At 41.5% G+C, this 22,719-nt stretch overlaps 1 protein-coding gene across 5 annotated transcripts in view; it reads right to left on the bottom strand.

Moving 5' to 3' along the window:
* Positions 1-367: 367 nt before the first annotated feature.
* Positions 368-22,719, bottom strand: part of LIMCH1 (LIM and calponin homology domains 1) — a 359,691-nt gene continuing 337,339 nt past the window's right edge. For 3 of the 5 annotated variants that reach the window (XM_023519618.1, XM_023519619.1, XM_023519623.1), the window contains 8 exons: positions 21,043-21,135; positions 20,113-20,217; positions 18,820-18,947; positions 16,968-17,089; positions 15,731-15,854; positions 11,313-11,421; positions 8,993-9,095; positions 368-3,257 (listed from right to left, as the gene is read on the bottom strand). In XM_023519618.1, coding sequence (XP_023375386.1) covers positions 3,232-3,257; positions 8,993-9,095; positions 11,313-11,421; positions 15,731-15,854; positions 16,968-17,089; positions 18,820-18,947; positions 20,113-20,217; positions 21,043-21,135 — 810 coding nt within the window. In that variant the 3' untranslated portion in view covers positions 368-3,231. The remainder of the gene's footprint in view (positions 3,258-8,992; positions 9,096-11,312; positions 11,422-15,730; positions 15,855-16,967; positions 17,090-18,819; positions 18,948-20,112; positions 20,218-21,042; positions 21,136-22,719) is intronic. The other 2 variants (XM_023519620.1, XM_023519622.1) reach the window with 1 other exon arrangement.

The following is a 22,719-nucleotide window of genomic DNA, read 5'->3' as shown; positions in this document are numbered from 1 at the left end:
TAATGAGTGGGCAGCAAGGGGCATTGCGGGGGTGGGGGGGGAGGTGAAGGATGCAGGGACTTCCGAGGGCTGGCCCTGGTTTTCTCTGTCCTGAGCTGCAGGTGCACCATGATTTGATTTTTCAGACAATTTCCACAGACATTTGCAAGGCCCCTTCTGATTACTGTGTGTCTCATCTCAAGGAGCTTAAATCCTGCCCTGGAAGCCAACTCCTCCGTGACGCCTCTAACAAGCTGTATGCATCAGCACCATCATCTGACTGGGCAATCCTGGACCAAAAAAACAAGAGAGCTAGAGCTTGATTCTCTCCTCCCTGAGTGATAAAACCAACTCCCACCCCTCCAAAAATAATGAATGAAATACGAAGTAGATTGAGTATTTTATTTATAAATGTACATTGACTATAAAAGCTGTTGCATTTTAGACAACTTATTTTTAATTTTTTTTTTTTTACTATTTCTCAGAGGCATTTTAGAATAAATATTTTAAACAAAAGTTAGTGTAACTGATACAGAACATTGGCCCACCCGGAACAGGAACATCCTCTGGACGGACTCACATAATGAGGTGGATCATCTCAGTTCATTACGTGGGTGGACCATTGCAGTTCGTGAAATCTTATGCTGTATCGATAACTATCATATGCATTGCATTAATAACACTACCTAGAAAGAGTGAGGAAATAGCGGGAAAGTTCGCTAGTGAAAAACAAAGAGTTACCCATTTTTTTTCTTAAGAAAGAGAAGGAACTAGCTTTTGGAGTATAAGAAAAAAAATCAGATGTACTTCTTCAGGAACAATCAATCACACACTTGCCTCATCAGTTTTTTAAACAAACACATTTACATGATAGCTCAACAGAGCAGAGTTTTTTTTTTTTCCTGGGAATTTCAAAGATTATTTGAAAAGAAATAGATCATATTCATTAGGCTGCACCGGGAAGAACAAGATCAAGCCTGCCGGAGCTGCCGTGTAGCAGACTCCAAATGAAATATAAATCCAATAGAAATAGAAACAGTTGGCAATTAGAATTTAGGAAATGTGGGAGATTATTCCGTGCTGGTGACTCGTGTTCGTTCTGGGAAAGCACGTTTTGCAGTTGGAGAATGGGGCTTTATTTTTCTTGACTCGATTCTAGCTTCAATACATGTACAATGAGTCTCACTAAGAAATATGTATAAATGGGTTTGTGAAACCAGAAGAGAATGTGCAATATTCAGATAATCCTCACATAATGGATGGAGTTCCGCATGTAAAAAGTATTCTATAAAAATCGTTTATGAACGACCATATTGTACATGTTTTGTGCATTATTTGCGGTAAAGTACTCTGCTAATATCATGCCAAGTGTAAACATCCACACTATCAAAATGTTTAATAAAACATGCAGCTGGCTAATCAAAATATGGGACTTAATCTGTACATTTTGAAAACTTTTTTCTTTTTTTTAATTTTTTTTTCTTTTTTTTTAAATTTTTTTTTCTTTTTCCTGTAAAACAACGAACACCTTTAGGAGAAGTCTTGGCGACTTGGAAGTGACTTCGTCTCTCTACTGCGTCCATAATCCATCACTGACTATGTGCAACAGCTTTGCATTTTCTAAGGCACAATTTTTAATAAAATGATGTGTAAATTTCAATCTCATGGCAGCTCATCCAAATGACAAAAATGGCCAAAATACCTCCAACAGTTGAGGAAATTTCTGTACCTATGGAACCCACATGCAAAGAACCCATCTAACGTGTAAATAAATAATTGCTAGCCATACTCAGTAAGAGACAGAGAAAAAAATTATTGCTTACATAACCCAAAAACCTCTACTGGATCTCTCGTTATGATTACATTAACCTATTAGGAGGGTCTCTACCATCTACATTCATAAAATGTCATCTTGACTTATTTGCCATCGTTTTAAGGCAGAATAAATAGTTCCCCTTCCTCTAGTCTTTAAAAAAAAAAACCCACCAACAGCTGGGAGAGCTACATTGTAATTTTTAGTAACTTTGTTCCTTTCTTGGACAGCTGAAACTCATCTTGCTGGGCAGAAAATAAACCAGTTCTTTAGGAGAGTTCCTCTCTTCAAGTCTCCACGAGCAAGGTCCAGAATTCTTGGGAGTATAGAGGTGACGCAGGGGAATGAAGGTGAGCAGTGTCCGTCGGGGTGGGCAGGGCACAATTTGAGCTGTCCAGGCGTGTGGATCACACATCCAATGCCCCGAGGTTAGGATGCCCTTGATGCTTTTCTTTGGACACCTGTGCTTCAGGCCCTCAAGGAGAACTTGCAGGCAAGGCTGAGCTGGGGTTACACCTGATGACGGACTTAGCTCAATGTCTCACATTCCACACACCTGATATTAAGTCTCCTAATCTAATGCCTGGAAAGAAGAAAGAAACACAAGCCTCCTGGCTGTCCTTGACCCGCGACTCTGTGGAAGATTAAACTTCCTCACTGATTTTGGTAATAACTTTAGAGACGATGACTGAAATATTTCCCTCCAGTTTCTTCCTGCCCTTGGGCAATGTCCCAGAGTATAAGTCTAGCTGATCCTGCAAGGGTTCTCTTTATTTGATGAACCAGCCTGTATTAATGACATAACTTCCAAGGTACACAAAATCTAATACTAACGGTGCAATAATTTATTGGTCTAATTTCTACCTCAAAAGGTAAGTAACACAAATATTTCAGGATTACAGTATATATTACCAGACTAGCGCCTTTGCATTAAAAACGGGTGATAGCTCAGAGTCAGTTCACTGTGATGCTTAGTGCTGAGTGCGTTAAATTGATGCTCCGGTCTTAGAAGACCCCATGTCTCAAATTGGCATGTCTTTCACTTTCTGCAGCTCAATTTTGTAAACATAAAGTGTTTAATTCCTATAAGTTCTAAAACAAAACAGGCTTACTGCATCCTTTAGCTAATTCTCCCAGACAAGAATAACACGTTTTAACCTGTAAGCCTGTCTGACCACTCTGAAACCACGTTTGGACTATTCGCCGTCAATTCACCCAGATATTCTTCTGTATATACTGTGCAAATGCAGAAACAAACACCACCACCCCGGGAAAACACAAACCCTGTGCTACAAAAGAACAGACACCACCTTTTAGAACAGCCTTTCTGAAATTAGGTGAATGCAAAGGAGCCCCTGAACTTGGGATTTAGTGAAGCGACTGCCAGGGGCGACCTCAGTAAAGAAATGGTGAGTGATCTGGAAACTCCGACGTCACAGTCACAATGTGGTGGGCTGGCCAGCACCTGCGATTCAAAACACAGCAGCGTTTAGTCAACATATCTTACTTCACATGCAAAATTAGCAATTTAAAATGTGCCAGATTAGCAATTACCTTTACCAAAGCCGCTTTCTCCTGGGGAGGGGAAACTACTACTAAAGTATGGTCCAAGGACAAGCAGGGCTGACATCATTTGGAGTTTTCTTTAAGCAATGCAGAATGCTGAGCCCCATCCCAGACCCACCTAACGGGGTGCCCAGGTGAATCAGATGTAAAGTTTGATCAAACCTTCTGCCTTTCCCCTAAACCAAATGATCTGACCCACTTTTCCACTTTGTCCTCTGGGGTAAATAAGCAAGAAAATAATCTCTTTTCTCTCGGTTTCTTTAGGTTTTATTTCTCTAAAAATAAGTACATTGTAACTGGAGGAACTTGACATATGATCTGGAAATAGGATCACTAGGTTTAGCAAGTATAAATACAGAACACCCAGTCAAATTCAATTTCAGATAAACACCACCTAACATTTTAGTACTGCATGAGTAAATCTCATATGGTATTTGGGACATGCTCGTGCCAAATTCAGAGCATGCAATATTTGGGACATCCACGCACTAAAAAAATTCATTATTCATCTGAAATTCAAATTTAGGCAAAAAAAAAAACAAAAACATTTACTGTGTGTCGTGTATTTTATCTGGCAATCCTACGTAGAAAGGATTGTTTGGGCACCATCTTTGCTGTTGAAATCTTCACAAGGTTTCTCCTTTCTTTTAGGTGCTAGAGTTGTGATGAGGCGATTGCAACATTTGAAAGACCCGGGGGAGAGTGTGTTAAATGCATTTCAGGAGAGAGAATGGTGGCACAGAACGCCATGTACAAAGACATAGCCATCGAACGCCCAAGCACAAACCGCACAAGCCAACCGTGTGACGGCTTGACGCGTGACAGGTAATCTGTTTTGCATTCCATTCCCATTTACATATGATCTTAAAAACTGTTTACATTGCTTTTAGGAATTGCATTTTAATATGCTGTTACGCCATTTTTCCCTCCAAGAGAAAAATTTCATTTAAATGTGACTAGTTACTTGGAGTAAATAGGATTATATATTCAGCTTTTATTATTCCACCAAATGAAATTATTTTGTTTCACTTAGAATGCCTACGATGTAAACCACCCTTCACATCTATCCATCTCCCCTCTTCTCAACTCAGATCAAATTTAAGAAAAAAAGGAAAAGAAAAATGGTTTTTAGCAATTTCTTCCCATTCTGACTCTTTTATTGCACCTGGGATATATTCAAATGATTCAAGTATATATTTATACTTCTCAAGACAAATTATTACTCCTCTACGATTCATTCCTGAAGTGTATGTGTGTGTGTGTATATATATATATATATATATATTTTTTTTTTTTTTTTTTTTGCAGTTTTTAGCTGGGGCCGGGTTTGAACCTGCTACCTCTGGTATATGGGGCCAGCGCCCTACTCCTTGAGCCACAGGTGCCGCCCCATTCCTAAAGTATCTTTATGTCTTAGAACATCTAATGAATAGTCCTCCTAGCCGTGTTGTCATTCTATCTGTCATGGGTTAACTTAATTAATATTTGCCTAAAATGATACTTATATTACTTGAAAAAAATAAACATGAGAGGAGTTAGGAAAATTTTGGAAAAAATAACTGGAGAGAAAGTGGCCATTATTAAAACATATGATGAAGCTATAATAATTAAAACCATTCAAGAATGGAAAATAAATAGGTTAATAAAACATAACAAAATATTCAGATATAGACATAACTATATACATGAATTTAGTTTAGGAGAAGGCTGACATTTTAAATTAGTGGGAAAAAGATTATCCATTAAGTGATATTCACACAATTGGCTAATTGGGATATCTACACCTCAGTTTTTTATTTCAAAATGCATTCTTGATTATCACACATTTATGTGTGAAAGACAGAATGACAAACAATTCTAGGAGAAATCTCAGCTAAATTTATCCTTGAAATAATGAGTTTTTAAAAGAAATCTAGAATTCAAAAAGGAATTATATATATATATATATTTGATGGCACAACATGAAAATCTTCTGTCTCTTCACATAAAAGATTTTCCACTTTTTTTCACAAAGTGGAAAAACCAATAGCTGTGATAGGCAGAAAATATAACAGAGGGTGAACACCTTTGTTTAATTGGCAGTCGACGGTAGTCCGTAGACTGCCTCCAGATCACTTTCTTATTAACACAAACCACGTGCCAATAAAAACATAGGGAAAGATAGAGAAGCACTTTATAGAAAAAGAAATATAAATGGTGAACAAACATATGAAAAGATATTCAAACTCATCATTAAAGAAATACAGATCAAAGCAATGAGGTTTTCTCCCCACCTAGCAGGAGTGGAAATTTTTAACATTTGATGATAGCCAGAGATGAGTTAGGCTTGGGGGAAGAAAGGGCCCGTCTCATACATTTTGCAGGGAGAGTACACGCTTCTGAACTGTAACTAGGCAAGATGGCTGAAAATTTTGAAAGTCCAAGCCTTTTAATTGAGCGGTGCTACTGCTCAGAATCTATTCTATGGAGATACTTTCAAATGCTCATCAAGATTTATATACAAGGATGTTCACTGGAGCATTTAAAAAATAATATTAAAAAATTGGAAACAACCAAAGTGTCCATTCCCGGAGCATTAGTGCATTTTAAATTATTGTAAGTCCATACAATGGGACTGTATGCGGCTATTAAAAAACCATTTTAAAAGGGCTGGGTGAGGTGGCTCACGCCTATAATCCTAGCAGTCTGGGAGGCCAAGGCAGGTGGATCACCTAAGCTCACGAGTTTGAGACCAGCCTGAACAAGAGTGAGACGCTGTCTCTAAAAATATCCGGGCACTGTGGCAGGTGCCTGTAGTCCCAGCTACTTAGGAAACTGAGGCAAGAGAATCGCTTGAGCTCAAGAGTTTGAGGTTGCTGTGAGCTATGATGCCAAGGCACTCTACCAAAGGCAACAAAGTGAGACTCTATGTCTCCAAAAAAAAAAAAAACAAACCCATTAAAAAGAGTGAGGAAAAACAATATGCTATTTGGAAGGATGGCCAAGATCTATCATTGAGTTAAAAATCAGCATGCAACATTGTGATTATCACCCTCATGAAATAAAAACACACACAGATCCAGGTAGCTACACCATACACACGTGTATCTGTGTATGCATGTGTGCAAGTGTGTGTGCACACAGACAAACATGTGCATTCTGCCCCTCCCTCCAAGACATTATTAGAAAGTGATCACAGTTGTCAACTTTGAGATTTTTACCTTTAATTTGGTATCTTTGGGTTTTTTTCAATGTCTTTGGTATTCAAAAAAACTTTGAATTGTCTGAACAGTTCAATTTTTCTAATCCTGTTCGTCCTATTTAGAACTTTCATCATGTCTTCTTTGATTATTTATAGAGTTATCTAGGCAGAAAGATGAGGAACCTTTTTGCTTTTTTCTTCGTATTTCTTAGTATTCCAAAAAAACTTAGTAAAATATTGCATTTAAAATGTAACATAAATGAACAAAAACTCATATCCGTAGACTACCTCCAGATCACTTTCTTATTTTTCATCCTTATAGGAACTCCATGGTTTCTCTTTATTTAGGTTAAAAAGCAGTTAATGCCCTTTCTATTTGTGAGCAGAAGAGAACAATTGCTGGCCTAGATCCAAAAAGCTAATTTCCAGACAATGAATCACCAACTTCTCAATTAAAAAAAGATATGGATGAAAACAGGTCACTGTCACCCTCAGATAGGTTCAGGGTTCCGCTCTGTTGGCATTCTTCAAGTTCTTTAAACTGTGAAAGAAATTCAGATTTACAGCACTTTCCAAGTCTTTCTCAACAGTCCTTCAGCCTAAGAGTGCCCTCTGCTGGTTCTGTCCACCACATTCAGCTGGTTCTTTTGAGGGTGAGAAAAAGTATAATTTATAGAAGATAAGAAAAATCATTTTGAAATCTAGTATAAAAGGTTTTCGTTTTCCTTTCTAGTGTGTAAAAATAAGACAAAATAAACAAAGATCTAGTTTAAAGAATATGTATATAATTAAGTGCTACATATGAATATATTTGCATGTGTATATATATGTTTATGATATACATATACTATTTATGCATATTTTAATGTCAGCATATAAAAACTGGTATTAAAAATTATTACTTATAATACATGGAATAAGTAGTCGAGTTTTTTGGCAGCAGCTCTAAGTTGGAACTGTTTCGACCTCAGGTCAAACATTTATCATAGACCTAAAACCACCTGGGTTTGATTTTATTTCCTATCGTTTTATTAATAGGCATATATTTATCTGAGTTTACTAAATCTAGTGTTATACAACAAAGTCGTTTAAATTCTTATTCTTAAAGTTTTACAGCTTTGAGACCCATTTAAAGGCCGAAAACACAAAAGAAGAGGGTGACTCCATTTTTGTATTAACCTGGATGGAAGCAGAGAACATTCTACTTAGTAAAGCGTCACAGGGATGGAAAAGTAAATATCCAGCACTAATCCAGTGCTAAGATGGGACAGCGGACCAACAAATACACAATGACACACGAGAAAAACACAAACTCAGGTTGGGGTGAGGAGAGGGGAGAGGAGGGAGAGGTGGGGCGGGAGGGGATGGGTGTGATCTCACCTAATGGGCACAATGTCAGGGTATGGGGCACCCCTCCCGGGCGAGGGGCACAACTGCAACTTGGACTCTGCCTAACAAGCGGAAACAATGTAACCTAATCGTCTGTACCTTCATATTAATCTGAAATAAACAAAAAAACTCACCTCACTTACTTAGAGAAATAATAAAACATTCTTGAATTTTGAACCCCATAATTTTCACTCTAAATGTTTTTTAAAGAGTTTCTTGACTGATGAATTCAGAGGATCTTCTGTCTAGAAGTCCACCAAAAAGACTGTACTTAATGATGGAGACCAAGATTAGACTCAAGAGGCCAGTCACCGCTGTTTCCAGATTTTCCAAACAGCAGCTAGGCAACAGCACCCCCTAGCGCCCCCAAACCAACATGAACCTTCTACTTTAGGAGACCCAGATAGACAGCAAATAGTTTTTGAACTTTTAATATTATTATGCTAAGGTACTGTGGGGGTGGGAGTTGGGAAGATTTCATGGGGAAGTAGAACCCATTATTTTGTCTCTCAAGAAACTTTTGATTCAGTTCAAATACAACCATGTACTGAGACTCCTGAGTAGGACCTGTGGACACTGAGGAGTTGGCGCTTGACCTGGGCAGCAGCGGGAGCCCCTCTCAAGGTGACCTGGGCAGCGGCGGGAGCCCCTCTCAAGGTGACCTGGGCAGCGGCGGGAGCCCCTCTCAAGGTGACCTGGTCAGCGGCGGGAGCCCCTCTCTAGGTGACCTGGTCAGCGGCGGGAGCCCCTCTCAAGGGCCTTCTATCTTCTGCTACCTCACCAAAATCTCCAGGGTGACTTCAGGTGATGTCCCAAACTTGGTCTACAGTTTTTACCTGCTGGAGTGTTGCTGTACTTCTGGATAAAAAGAATTTGTCCCCACTGAGGCAGTAATTTCTGATAAGAAACAAGTGGGCAACAAAGGGCTGTTTCATTGTCACCTCTTGCCCCAGATATTTGGAAACTGTTCTCTTAGGGTAGAATGTCGCCTGATAAGGAAAAATACTTGAACTCCTAAACCGGGTCCTCTGACAGGCTCGTGAGATATTCTCCCAGGTACTTACTTCTGGATCGCATGTAGCAATCATTACAGTTTAGAAGACCATTTCGAATCCTAACGTCGGTCCCACTCACTGCATCTCCAAGCTGTCCTTTACAAATTCCACACTAGAGAGTAAAAAGAGCAGATGTTAAATGATGAGTGAGGAATTGTTTCTTTATAACGCACAGTTACTGTTTACGTGAATACAACAATAATTATTTCTACAATCTCCACATTCGTTGAGTATCTAGTACGTGTTAGATGCTATGCCAGTGTTAACTTACAGTGAGAGTAAATCTACTTTGAGCATTTGATCTTAATTCCTTGCATTTTAAAGAGAAGGAAACTGGTTCAGAGAGGTTAGTTGACTAGTCCAAAGGTTGTGCAGCTGGTAAGTAGTATCAGGGTGACTCCAAAACCTCTCGTCCTAACTGTATAATATGCCATTTCTTAACCAAGATGGAAGAACAATTTTAAACAGATTAAACTTCAGTGGCTTTAAACAGACACATGGCCAATGAATTATCAATTGAAAGTTGCTCACTAATAATCTTTAAAGCAGCAGTTTTTAACCTGTGGGTCGCGACCCACAGGAACTGTATTAAAGGGCTGTGGCATTAGGAAGGTTGAGAACCACTGTTTAAAAGCTTTCCAGCACTGTTGCTACATTCTACCAAATCACAATTTCTAGGAAATAGCTATTCCACTTTACATTTCCACATTAAAGGCAGAGATACCCAGAGTAACAAATCCACTGGGATTGGACCTGCTTTCTGCCAAGATAGCCCAAGTGCAGATGGAGACTGTGGGATGCACTTTGCTCTTTGTACCAGAAGAAGACAGCCATGCAGATAGATCCAGGGCCAGCCTCTTGCAGGGGGATCCAGACCCACCCCTGACTCAGGCTCTAAGACCACATGGGGCACAGGAGGCTTCATTCAAACCATGTTACATCTATATTGCAGAGGTAGGGGATAAATCTACAAGCATCAGGCCAGTTCCAGGAAGTGAATGATTAGAATAAAGGCCTTTGACGCTAAGAAGGCAGATCTCCGATTCCTTGAAAATCTATAAAGATTCTTTGCCACCTTGATTATTTATAGCTCTGGTAAAGTTTCTGAGAACAAAATGTAGTATTGGCATAACCATAAAAATTTTTAAGATATAATTCCTTCACCCTCAAGATACTCAGGCCATACACTGTTTAAATTTTACAACAAAAATATATTTGCTTACCCTTTGTGGAATGGTTCTCTATAGAAATAAATAAATAATATTTTTGACCAATAAAGTCTAAAATAAGTATCCACATTTCTATGTTGTCCAATAAGTCTTGTTTTCAAGTGATTACTCGTATTACTAAATTAGTAATTTGGCGACAACTTCACTGACTTTCTCTCAGCTTATAGGTAAAGTGGGAATTATTTTGAACTCATGCAAATTTGTTTTCAAGCCCAGGAGGCATCCAAGAAGATATAGAATGAAATTCAAAATTTAAGAAAGCATGTCAGGGTTATGCAGGGAAAGAAATAACTTTTCAGAGCTAGAAGGTTTAGATTTAAAGATTATATATTAATTTGAAATGTGTCCACGAGTAGAAAAAAAGGACAGAATGTGCTGGCCTAGTCCACTTATAAATTTTGTAATCCATCAGGCATAACTGGTTAGTTCACCTACTTATTAGCTGGAGATTTGAAACTAGAATCTGGGCTCTGTCATTTTCAGTTTATTCATTAATTGATTCATCTAAAAATATTTACTGACATCACCTGTCTTAGATACAGACATGGTCCCTGCCCTGTGGAGTTTACGGTTTATTATAGGAGATGATAATTAATTCAATAATGAGGGAAGGACCATAGAAAGTCCATACAGGCCTATACGGAAGGCAGCTGCTTAGTCTGGGTGAGCAGGGCAGCTTCTCAGAGGGAATGATATTTAATCTGATATTGCAGACATATTCATTCTGAGACCTATGATTTTGCATCTAGCTATAACCATTTAATTGACAGAAATTTTTCCATTAGGTCAAAGACTAAAACCCTTTGACATTAAGTCACAAGAATTAAAGCAGCAGCAACGATATTATATTCCAAATAAATCCACGTGGCTCCACGAGCTCATTCTCCCAATATCGCAAACACTGCTTTGTAAAGACACATGGCACAAACGTGTGTTCTTCCTCTAGCCCAGAAGGACCTGAGGTTGGACCCACATGTCCAACCATGATCCAACCAGAGCAGGGGGGCCTCACAGGAAGGAGCTCTGGGACCTCCAGGAGGCATTTCTGGCCAAAAGACACGACAAGACTGTACTTAGTGAGAAGAGTGGCGCGTACGTACTCTAAAACACTGGATGTGAAAATAGAGATTGAGAGTCTCAATGATCATCGCAGCTCCTTTCCCCAAAGGAAGCCCACAGGAGGAACACAGCTTCTTCCCACTTATGGACCTAGTTCAGAAACACACGTAACAATAAGAATTTCAGTTTAGAAGACTCGGTCAAACACACAGACATGCAACCTCATGCAAAAATGAAAACATGGATTAAAAGGTGCTTATGTAATGAATGAAAGGAGGATTACTAAACCAGCAATGAATAGGGAAGGGAGCATTTGCTGTGACTTGTAAACAATGACCAGACAGTGGAATAGAATACAGTGGAGTTGTACTGTGGTGTAGACTCTGGGGGTGTGTGTGAAAGCTTTTTCTTGCAAGAAGTTTGTGTTACAGTCTGTTCAAACTCCTTAGAATGATTCAATACATGTATTATATGTTTTCTTAACTTCTAAAAGATAACTGAGCTAGCTTTGCTACAGCTTCAATGTTGCCTTAAAACTTTCCATAATTGGTCCATTGGCCTACGAGGGTGTTTCTTTTTATTTTTTAAGAAAAATGGGTCAGGTGTGCTGGCTCACGGCTATAATCCCATCATTCTGGGAGGCTGAGGTGGGTGTGGAGATCGAGACCATCCTGAGCAAGCTGAGAGCCCATCTCTACTAAAAATAGAAAAACTAGCTGGGTATTGAGTCAGGTACCTGTAGTCCCAGCTACTCAGGAGACTGAGGCAAGATAATCGCCTGAACCCAAGACTTTGAGGTTGCTGTGAGCTATGACAAGACAGCACTCTACCTAGGGTGACAGAGTGAGTCTCTGTCTTTTTAAAAAAAAAGGAAAGAAAGAAAGAAATCATTTTTACTTAAAAATAGAGTCCACTGGGTTATAGCAGAACAGGTACCAGGCAGAGGGCCCCTGATCTCAGCTCTGTCACTACTTCTGTGGTCTGATGTCATGAACTCACTTTGGGCTCCCTTTCACCTCCGACATGAGAGGTTTGGACTAGATGTCTCCATGACCTCTCCCAGGGCAGACGTTCTGTGGATCTAAGGTGGACACTTGCCTGGTCTCTAAGTGGTAAGCCCTTGGAGGGCCAGGCTGTGTCTACCTCCTCTCTGTCCCTGGGCAGCCTCAGTATGGAGCCAGCAAACCAAAAGACTGGGTCGGAAGTCTGTCCCCTGAAGACCAACCACGTTGCAATGATGTGTGCTGTCTGAGAAGCTCCTGGACTCCACAAGAAATTTAAAAACATACAATCTCATTTGAAAGCCAACAGAGTACAGAGGGGCAGAAGAAACTAAGGAATCCCTTTGAAAAGAGGAAGAGTTGCCCTCATCGAACCCTATTTATTAGGATTCCCTCTGACCCAGTAGTTAAATGAAATTTCTACATCAGAGAAAACAGCCGAGCACTCAGTAAGTTGCTGCTCGGCTGAATGGAAATTCAGGCCGCTTTTAGGAATATCAAGGGGCTCAGTTAATGTCCAGAAGCGATCGTTAGAGAGCCGGCGTGGTTAAAAGACAAGGATGAAGTTTCATTTCTCAGCCTCCGCCTGGTTCTCTGGAAGAGCCCTTGGCGACTCCTGCCTCGCAGGGCTGAGCCGGCGTGGAGGGAAAGGCGCCAGCTTTGGAGCCCAGCGATTGTCTGGTGGATTTTGTTATTAGGTTGGAGCTTCCACACGATGTAATTAAAGCCCTGTGGCCACAGCCGTGCAGCGTCACAGGCTTGAGTTTTTCTCTTGCAGGCTGATACATTTGCAGGCAGATGGGGAATGTTCTCTGTCCTGCCTCTGTGTGTGTGTGTTGTGTGTGTGTTGTGTGTGTATGTGGTGTGTGTTGTGTGTTGTGTGTGTCTGTGTGTGTTGTGTGTCTGTGTGTGTTGTATGTGTGTCTCTGTGTTTTGTGTGTGTGTGTGTGTCTCTGTGTGTTGTGTGTCTCTGTGTTGTGTGTGTGTCTGTGTGTGTTGTGTGTGTGTGTGTGTGTGTGTGTGTGTGCTGGGAGAGATGTGGATTAAAAAATCCCTCAAAATGATCTGGTGAAGACAAATGCAAACTGATGCCTGGTGAACTCCAGTCAGATCCGAGCAGCCCGGGAAGGCTTGCTGACCTCTTGTACCTGTTTGGTGACTGGCCAGGAGGGGTGGGGGAACACGGGGACAAGGGCCCAGCCTGGAAGTTCCCTCTGGGGCTTCTCCTGTAACACGGTAAAGGAGCCAGAAATTATAACAAGTGAAGAGAAGCCCAACTCCTTAAGAAATGACGTTTTAGATCAGATAAAAACCTCCCTTGACAACCACACCAAAGACCACGGGGGCTCCTAGTAATAGCTTTTTTTAAAGAACAAACGTTGTAATAATTAGCAAGAATTAAATTTGCATTGGCTGCATACAACCAACACTGGCTTGGGTCTAATAATATTGGAAAAATATTATTAGAATATTGTTCTAATTTTTAGAGCCCAGCACTAAAGGGCAGACTTAAAGAAGGTATTTTCAGCGGGGTGGGCTCAACCCTTATCAACAAATTCATTACGGGTACGTATGAGGAAGGGTGGTGTTCAAAATATGTCACAAGTGCTATGTCACGGGGCACCGATGATTCAGAACGGTTCCCAGCCAGAAGCCAGCAGAATGGTTGTATGTGAGCCCTGCTGGGAGTGAGCGGTCAGGTTTTGGCTCTCGCTTTTAAAGTTAATTTCATTTGTAAAGAAAGGGGTAGGACGAAGAAAAGAGCAAGGGAAAGAAAAACAGCAAGACAGATGTGAACAGAGCGTGAGTCCATCGCCTTCTGTGTCCGGCATCACCCCCTGAGCCGCTGCCCGCGGAAACCTCCCTCCCCAGGCAGGGGTCCTCTTCTCCAAAATACCACATTTTTATGTAATCCCTTAAAGTACAAGCACCAGTGCTTAACAAAGGTTGAAAATCGCTGCCATAATCAATAACAGTAGCAATTACTTGTATGCGATTTTATCTTCTACTGATTCTGAGTGTCACACAGACATTCATTTCATATAGAAACGAAAACAGGACGGACATAAGGGAAAAGGAGGAAATGGCTCAAACACTGTATTGAGGAAAAGGAAAATGTAACAAGGAAAATAAGGCAAAAAATGAACATTTTTCTTTTATAACATGAGTTAAAATCATCGCGATCTCTTTCTTACCATTAACCAGGCATGGAACCCTACTGTTAGGGTTATAGTTAGGTACTGTTATCCTTCCCATTTTATAGATGAGACAATGCAGGCAGAGAAAAGATTAAGTAATTTGTTCAAAATCCTATCAAATCTGGATGGATGGGACCTGGCTCTAGGTTGAACGATTGGTTGCAATCTAATGCACGTTACTGTGATTACAGGAACCTCTGGCTCAAATGGGATCTTAAGTAAAACTGTGGGTTCATTTTGAATTCCTCAATCACTTAACCAATCAAATACTTTGGGTAAGTTATTTAACTTCCTCAATTTCCTCACCTGTAAAATGGGGAGAACAACTGGTGAAGTTAGTGAGAATGTTCAGCAAGTCAAGGTATTTCTTTATTTCTTTATTTATTTTTGAGACAGACTCTCAAACTGTTGCCCTGGGTAGAGTGCCATGGAGTCACAGCTCACAGCAACCTCAAACTCTTAGGCTTAAACCATTCTCTTGCCTCAGCCTCCCAAGAGGCTACAGACTACCCGCCAGAATGCCCAGATATTTTTTTGTTGCAGTTGTTGTTTTGACAGGCCCGGGCCGGGTTCGAACCCACCAGCCTCAGTGCATATGGCCGGCACCCTACCCACTGAGCTACAGGCACTGCCAAGAAGAAGAGAGAAATACATGTAAATTGTTTGCGATAATGCCTATTATATTGAAATGGTTAAAAATAAGAGAAACAAATATTATTGTTAAAAAGAACCCCATTCTTACCAAATTAGAATGAAACCTAGCGTAGCTGCCTTGATTGGAGAAGAAGATAGAATAAAATTTTTTTTCCTTGAAAGAACACTGTCTATACTCCAAGACAATTTAACTCACTTAAGTAAATTACTAATGCAACAGGCCTGCATACTTTTTCCAATGTTTAGATTTGTGAGTTACAAACATAACGTTGTCTCTTACAAATCAATATGTTCAGAGTGACTATTTACTCGCCAGGAAGACTATTGCTGACTTCCATAAATATTTGTTAGCTTGTCAATGGGATTAGGCAGAGAGGAAACCCAAGAAAAGCAGCTGACGTCTTGCTATCATACACTTTTTCATTTTCCCCCTTCCAAGTCAGTAAATTCAAAGGAATAAAAAAGAATTCTGCATCGGGAGGTGCCTGTGGCTCAAAGGAGTGGGGCGCCGGCCCCATACACCAGAGTGGCGGGTTTAAACCTGGTCCCAGCCAAAACCTGCAAAAAAAAAAAGGAATCCCACATCCATCTTGTTCGGTTACTCACTTCCGCCTTTCACTCGGGGACTCCATCTGATGGTTAATGCTTTTGCCTAGTGGGAGGGATTTTGGCTTCATCTCCTCTGCAGAGGGTCCTGCTGGGTTTGAGACCTGCTGATTTTGGGATGGATCTGAGCCAAGAAAAGAACAGGAAGTTAGCGCTCAGAAGAGTCACCTTGGTGACAAGGAAGTCACCTTTCTTTGAAGTGCTACTTGCTGAGGCCTCTGATTCACTATGCTGTGAATTAGTTCTGAAAACAAAGGAGACTGGGCACCAGAGCCTTTTGCCTCACTGACTTCTGATGTAATAATAACAAAACTTAAAAATACTGGCTTTCTATGCTTAAATAAAGCAAATTTGGGTGGATGCAATTATAACCTGAAAATAATTACTAAAACACAGTAAACACCCACTGCCTTCTCTGACCCATGGATTCCATCACCTGTGATGTGGTTTAAATCCACAGGGCACCCAAATCACATTCAGCTCGCAGGATATCTGTGTATGAGACCACACACGCATCAGTGCTGACGTGTTATAATCAACCCTGTGTTACTCTATGTACAGACAACACGCCAAAAACACAAGGCCAAAGTCAATGACTCTACCATTAAAACCTGCTTGTCTGCTCAGCCAAATTTGCTTTTTTCGTGGTCACCTTTTGTTCTCTTAATTCAGACCTCCTCTTTATAAAATTCAACATTTGAAGTTTCAATGATCTAGCATGATCCTCAAGAGCCCTTGCAGGTAGAATTTGATCAGAATTTGATTTGGTGAGGAATATATTGGAGTTTAGTTGTGGTGAGCCTGGGGAGTGGGGACGCAGGTGGGAAAGAGGGTGGCATGGTAGTGGTAGCTGATGGGACCTTCCCAATCTCCCAGCACCCATATCTCAACCCAGCTCTATGGATTTTATTCTTCCATAGACATTTGATGGGGCGATTACCTCCAGTAGTATAACTGGAAAACTTGAAGATGTCTCAAACACACTGCTTATGAAGGTTTCTGTGAACTTAACCTTTTTAAAAAGTGCTATTACATAGTACCTGCTCAGGCCTCACTGGGTCCCCAGGGGGTTCACACAGTCTGGCACGGGGTGGTGGGAGTTTATCCCCTATACATTTAGCAAAGGAGTCGAGCCTCCTTGGAGAGAAGCTTGCAGTCAGCAGGGATCATATCTGTCTGGATAATGAGGGGGTCTTACAACAACTTAAACATTGAAGTGGGTCCTCTCCATTCTTACCCTGAGCTAGCTGTGGGTTCAACCCACAGTGCGAGGCCCCGGCCTCTGTATTCAGCTGATGCTCCTGATGGACTCCCGTGGACCTGGGGTTCTCAGAATGAGCCAAAGCCCCTTGCATTAGGCTGTTAAAATAAAGAAATATATTTCAGAACGGAGATAAAAGCAACCGGACTGAACTTACCAGCTCTATCCCTTAGTTCATGGAAGTACCAACTAAATATGGAGAAAGAGATGGGATTGTTCATTTTTCTTATTTTAAACTAGATTTGAAATGGACTTAAATTGATAACATATTACACATTTTTATTGTCTGTCGATTTAACAAGTGCAACAAACTATCATTTCTGATGACCTCCCTGTCCACAAAGCCATTCACTCTAATAATTTCAAGGGATGCCAGAGCTACCTAGAATCCTCCAGATTTTCACAAGAGAGGACTTATTATAGAAATTATTTGGGCCATGCAGGACCTTTGCCGTCCATGGTAATTCTCTGGCCTTTTGGTGGCTTCTCTAGGCAAGGCGAGATGAAGGAGATAAAAGGACAGTTTCTGGTGGCAACAGGGACACCGTCTGGAGAACCAGCACAAGTTCACGTAGCATGCTTATCAGCATTAGTCAAATCTTCCTGACCAGGGGTTTTCATTTCACAAAACTGACAAGTCCCTTTAAACAGTATTGACTGGAAACAGATGTGCTCCGTCAAGGGCTCTGTAGTCTCTGGACACAGGTCCTGAGCGAGCTCCTACAGCCCACAGTTCTCCTGGTCTTTTTGCTGATAAGCACAGGAGCATGCTCAGAGCAAAACCTCAGCAGCAGAGCTCAGCTCCCAGCCGACCTCTGAAATCCGTCAGTGTTGGAAAATGACAGTTAGATAGCTATTCCTGTCTTCAGGTCCCTCTGGGGGTGCTGTGTGCTTGTGCACCCGCGTACACTATCGCCAGTACCTCCCTGCTCTCTGGAGCCCCAGAGGCAAACATCCATCTCATGAAGAACATGCTGACGGCAGGGCACTGCCAGCCTACTGGGTTCCTGCAAGTCTTCTAGGTTAGGTGTGTGTGGGGACATCAATAATCCCACTGTATCCCACAGCCACAAGCAGAGTCTGCTCCATCTGAGTTGGCTTTGAGTGTTCCAGGGGTCGCTAGCTGTCTTTTTCTAATTTCCCATGGCACATATGGAGCCCGTGGGTGGGGAGATAACCCACACCCGATTGATCAGTTTGTTATCCTTTATATCAGGGGTCCTCAAACTTTTTAAACAGGGGGCCAGTTCACTGTCCCTCAGACCGTTGGAGGGCCAGACTGCAGGCCCCGAGATGAGTTGGCTGCTACGCAGGACAGGCAGTGGCGGCAAAAACACCCGGCAGGCTGGATAAATGTCCTAGGCGGGCCGTATGTGGCCAATGGGTTGCAGTTTGAGGACACCTGCTTTATATCATCACTAGAGTAAACTATGAGTGGCTTCTCATAGCTTAGGGGATACTAAAGGCCAAGGTCACTGGGACCCCAGGGCCTCATTTCAACATCTTATCCCTCCAGTCACATTCATCATTTCAAGTGAGTTACATTTGGGGTTGGGGCTCTGAATGGACAGCACACTCTCTCGATGATCAATATCATCCCCCCTTACTTGAAAAAGGTTTTGCCTATTTAAAAATAAGGCTATTTATATTCAAGAGCATAATGACGCTGACTTCAGAGCTATTACAACATGTCCAAGCAGTATGTAATGTATTACTGGAATGATCCTTTCAAAGCTAATTTGCATTAGCAATGGGTACCCTTCCCGGGAGGGAACACGCAGAGCACAGCTCTGTAAATTTTCATGGACAGCCTGGTACAAGCTCCTACCTGCCCTTCTCCTCCAGTGAATCACTTTCCCCGGTCTTAGGCAATAAGTCACTGCCATCCTCCTGGAATGGTTTCTTCTGTCTTTTCTCTTGTTTTTCCTCTTGACAGTTTTCCAAGTCTATCTTATTCTAAGGTGAAAAACAAGGATAATGTTAAATATAAATTTTAAACACACTGTATGACACAAATCTCTGGCCATAGGGTATTTAAAGTATTTTTCAATCTCTTTGCCTGCAATTTAAAGAATAGTCCCAATTAACTGAACGGCAATTGACTCTAAACTATTTGGAGTAAATGTATAATCAGGTCCTGTCTCAAAAGTTGTTATAAAGAGGAATTGGTTAGACTCTCCCCCTCCCTTTAAAAAGAAAACAAAGTCACAGAACCACTAATTTCAGGACAAAAGTTTTCCTAGATCATAGGGTTATGTTATTTCATACAGATTACAGTCCTGGGTCCTCACAGGACTTCTGTCCAGTACCTCCACAGCCTTACCTGGGAGGTGTGGAGGGAGACCAGCCTTTTAGATGCTCTTCAGCCCTCAAGTTGGGGGTTAGAAGTAACTTTGCCAGAGGCTGGTAGAGAACATATTTCTGGCATTGCTGCTGCTGCCAAACCATGCAAAGGACTATATGGGACGGCACAGAGGAACAAGTGTCTACTGAATAAATAAACAATCGGGAGCCGGGCAGTGAGAAGGACATTCCAGCAGATGGCCTCACTGAGCTCCTACCAGCCAGGTGTGGAGGAGCTGTGGCTGACAGTCTATGGGGAGAGATCTGGCCAGAGTAATGACTCTACTGATTCTCAGGAAGTACAGTACCATGAGGCGCAATGGCCACGTGGAAGCCGACACGGGTCTAGGGAAACAGTGGTCTCAGATATAAACTATTGAGTCTGATGGTAAAACTTGGCCTTGTGACTTTGTACTTCTCTTCAGGTTTATTTTAAAAATTGCTTTTGGCTGGGTGCAGTGGCTCGTGCCTAGAATCCTAGTACTTTGGGAGGCCCAGGTGGGTGAACTGCCTGAGTTCATGTGTTCGACACCAACCTGAGCAAGAGTGAGACACTGTCTCTACAAATAGCGGGGCATTGTGGAGGGCGCCTGAGGTCCCAGCTACTTGAGAGACTGAAGCAAGAGAATGGCTTCAGCCCAAGAGTTTGAGGTTGCTGTGAGCTATGAAAGAGCATTACCGAGGGCAACAAAATGAGATTCTGTCTCAATAAATAAATAAATAAAACAGCCGCATTGTATTTTTGAAAAAAACAATTGCTTTTAATTAATGGTCTCACCATGGCCCCACTGCTATCAGTCACGGAGGAGGATGTGGACAGCTGGTCTGCAGAGCTTGAAGAAATGGTAAATGGAACCACAGTGTCTTCAATTATTTTTCGTTCCTAAGAATCAACAAGGGGGAAAATGAAAACTCATATTTGTCAAGAGTTTAGGGGGGAAAAATTACAATATGTGCAAATAAGCAGGGCATAAAAAAATAAGTCTTATTTTCCAAAAGCACGCAAATCATGTAATACTCTCCATGGGCAATAATTTAGAAATTAGCATTTAATTTAGAAACACAAAGTCTTTGCAGATGAATCAGCGAGGATGATGCAAGAGGGCTAATTACAAACGCCACCAGGGATCTGATTATGCACTCGGATTGTTGTTGAAGAGGAAATTCACAACAATATTAATCACGGACAAATTTTAGCTCATCTACATAAAACGTAGCCCCCTTTCAATCCTCTCATGTGTTCTGGCTTGTTCATTTAAAACAACAAAATGAACTAAAACAAGTTTCTCTTCCCCTCCAAATCGCTTTAGTCCTCTGCGGTAAAGGCAGCAGTAAGGATACATTCATTCAGCCTCAGTATCAAAATTACCCTCATGAAATGAACTCGCTATGACCAAACAACTAACAGACACACAAATAAATGAAGTGATCCCTTTATGTTATCTTTTGAAGCTAAATCACAAATTTGATTCACTGACTAGAGAACAGATATAGTTGAATCCCTCCCCTGACTGTGACTCAACTCACCCTACTCCAAACCATTTTTTGGAGGGGGGGGATTGTGGTCTTTATTTGACCACATATGATGAGCGTTTGAAAGGGGTTGATGGGACTCTGCTATGACTAAAAAGTAAGACACAGCCACAGGCACACACGAGCCACACACACGGGCTGGGACCAGCCCAGATTCCTTCTGGGAATCTCCCACCTCCTCGTAGTATCTGCGTTCTTCCTCTTCTACTTCCCTCTGGGCCTTTTCCCATTCTTCTTTCAGCTTGTCCTGCTCCTTCTGGTATCTCTCCTGTTACGAAATTTCCATAGATTGCTGTGAACTGATCATTCACGCAGCATCAGGAATTCCCCCCGCCCTACACCACCATGCACAATATACAAAGGTCAAACAACGAAGTCTGCAAGCTCGTCCTAGAAAAAAGTGTCATTGCTGAACCTCACTATGGTCACCTTCAAAGTCTGAGAGTACCCAAGTCCACCCTTCAAAACACTTTTGCTAGGATGGGTTCACAAATTTAATTGTCAGACCTTGCAAAATTATCTTCTTGTAACACTCTGAATCTGCCTGATTCATATAATGAAGGGAGAATACTTTTTTTGGTACCCAAACATCTTAGGAACATAAAAATCCAGTGGGGATCAGTACTTTCTGCTACTTGTGTTTTGTAGAGTTGTTTTTTAGACGTCTGAGTAGAAATTTGCGTATGGAAAGAGGAAAGATAGAATCAATGGAAAAGCCTCTAAAATCTTCCTCACGTGGGTTTTGCCCCTGGTAGGCTACACCAATAGTTTCCTTTCAACTAGGACCTTTGGAGATAAGTTTTTCCACTCCACTAATTAGAAATATGGCATTGCCAGGACAGTTTAATGAAAGATGAAAAAGTGGGCAGATAGACAATGCAGAAAGGCCCAAAGTAGACGAGCTGATGATTAGCTGAGTAGCTGGACTTTTCTTTGCCTGTAGTTATTCTACCCAAATGGAGTCTTCCTGGCTTGATGTAACTTCTGAATTAAGAGCAGCTTTTCAATAGCTGATTAGAGAGCTTCAACTTCAGAACTACCATTCTGGTTTTCAGAACCAATGCAACACTAGTCACTACTTCTGGGGGGAAAAATAAAATACTGTGAATAAAAATAGTGTTTAAAACGTGACTGGACTCCCCGACAGCTGGCTAGAAGATATAAATAAATGGAGACTAAAATTAATGTTTAAAATAAGAGCTGACACCCCAATGCCTTGGGAATGGCATCCTGACAAGACAGAGACAGCAGAACCAGTGACATAAGCCCTACACCTGCAGACATTTTAGGTGGATTAACTTCAGTTGGGGCCCAAACAACTCTGTGCTTCCATCTTCACATGGGAAGGCACTGAGATTTCTTCAGGTGTAACCTGCTGTGTTATTATCTTAGCAGCAGAAGGACTTCATTGGAATTCCCTAATCCCTTACTCTCTGGCAAACTCATTGTTGGCCAACCCATGGCAGCTCCAGCTAAAGATTTCTTATCAAAACTGGCATTGTAAAGTTTTAGAGAAGGACTTCAGGGGCTTTTCAGAACAGAGGAAGCAGAGCTTAACACTGCACAGAGGCTGAAAAACAAGCAAAGCTTCTCAGGCTTATTGATTCCAGGCGTTCACAGCACACGTCCCCTCATCAGGAGGACGAACTGATAATGCAGGGACTGAAGGGCGCAGCAGCTCTACAACACGCAGGCGCGAGCACACACGGACACACGTGCACACACGAACACATGCACACATACACACAGGTACACCCACATACACACATACACACAGGTACACCCACATACACACATGCACACATACACACAGGTGCACCCACATACACACAGTGCACACATACACACAGGT

Source organism: Otolemur garnettii, unplaced genomic scaffold (assembly GCF_000181295.1).
Source record: "Otolemur garnettii isolate 467f Iridium unplaced genomic scaffold, OtoGar3 scaffold00181, whole genome shotgun sequence".
Lineage (NCBI taxonomy): Eukaryota > Metazoa > Chordata > Mammalia > Primates > Galagidae > Otolemur > Otolemur garnettii.
The sequence above is the reverse complement of the archived record's forward strand: the minus strand, read 5'-3'. Positions and strand labels throughout refer to the sequence as shown.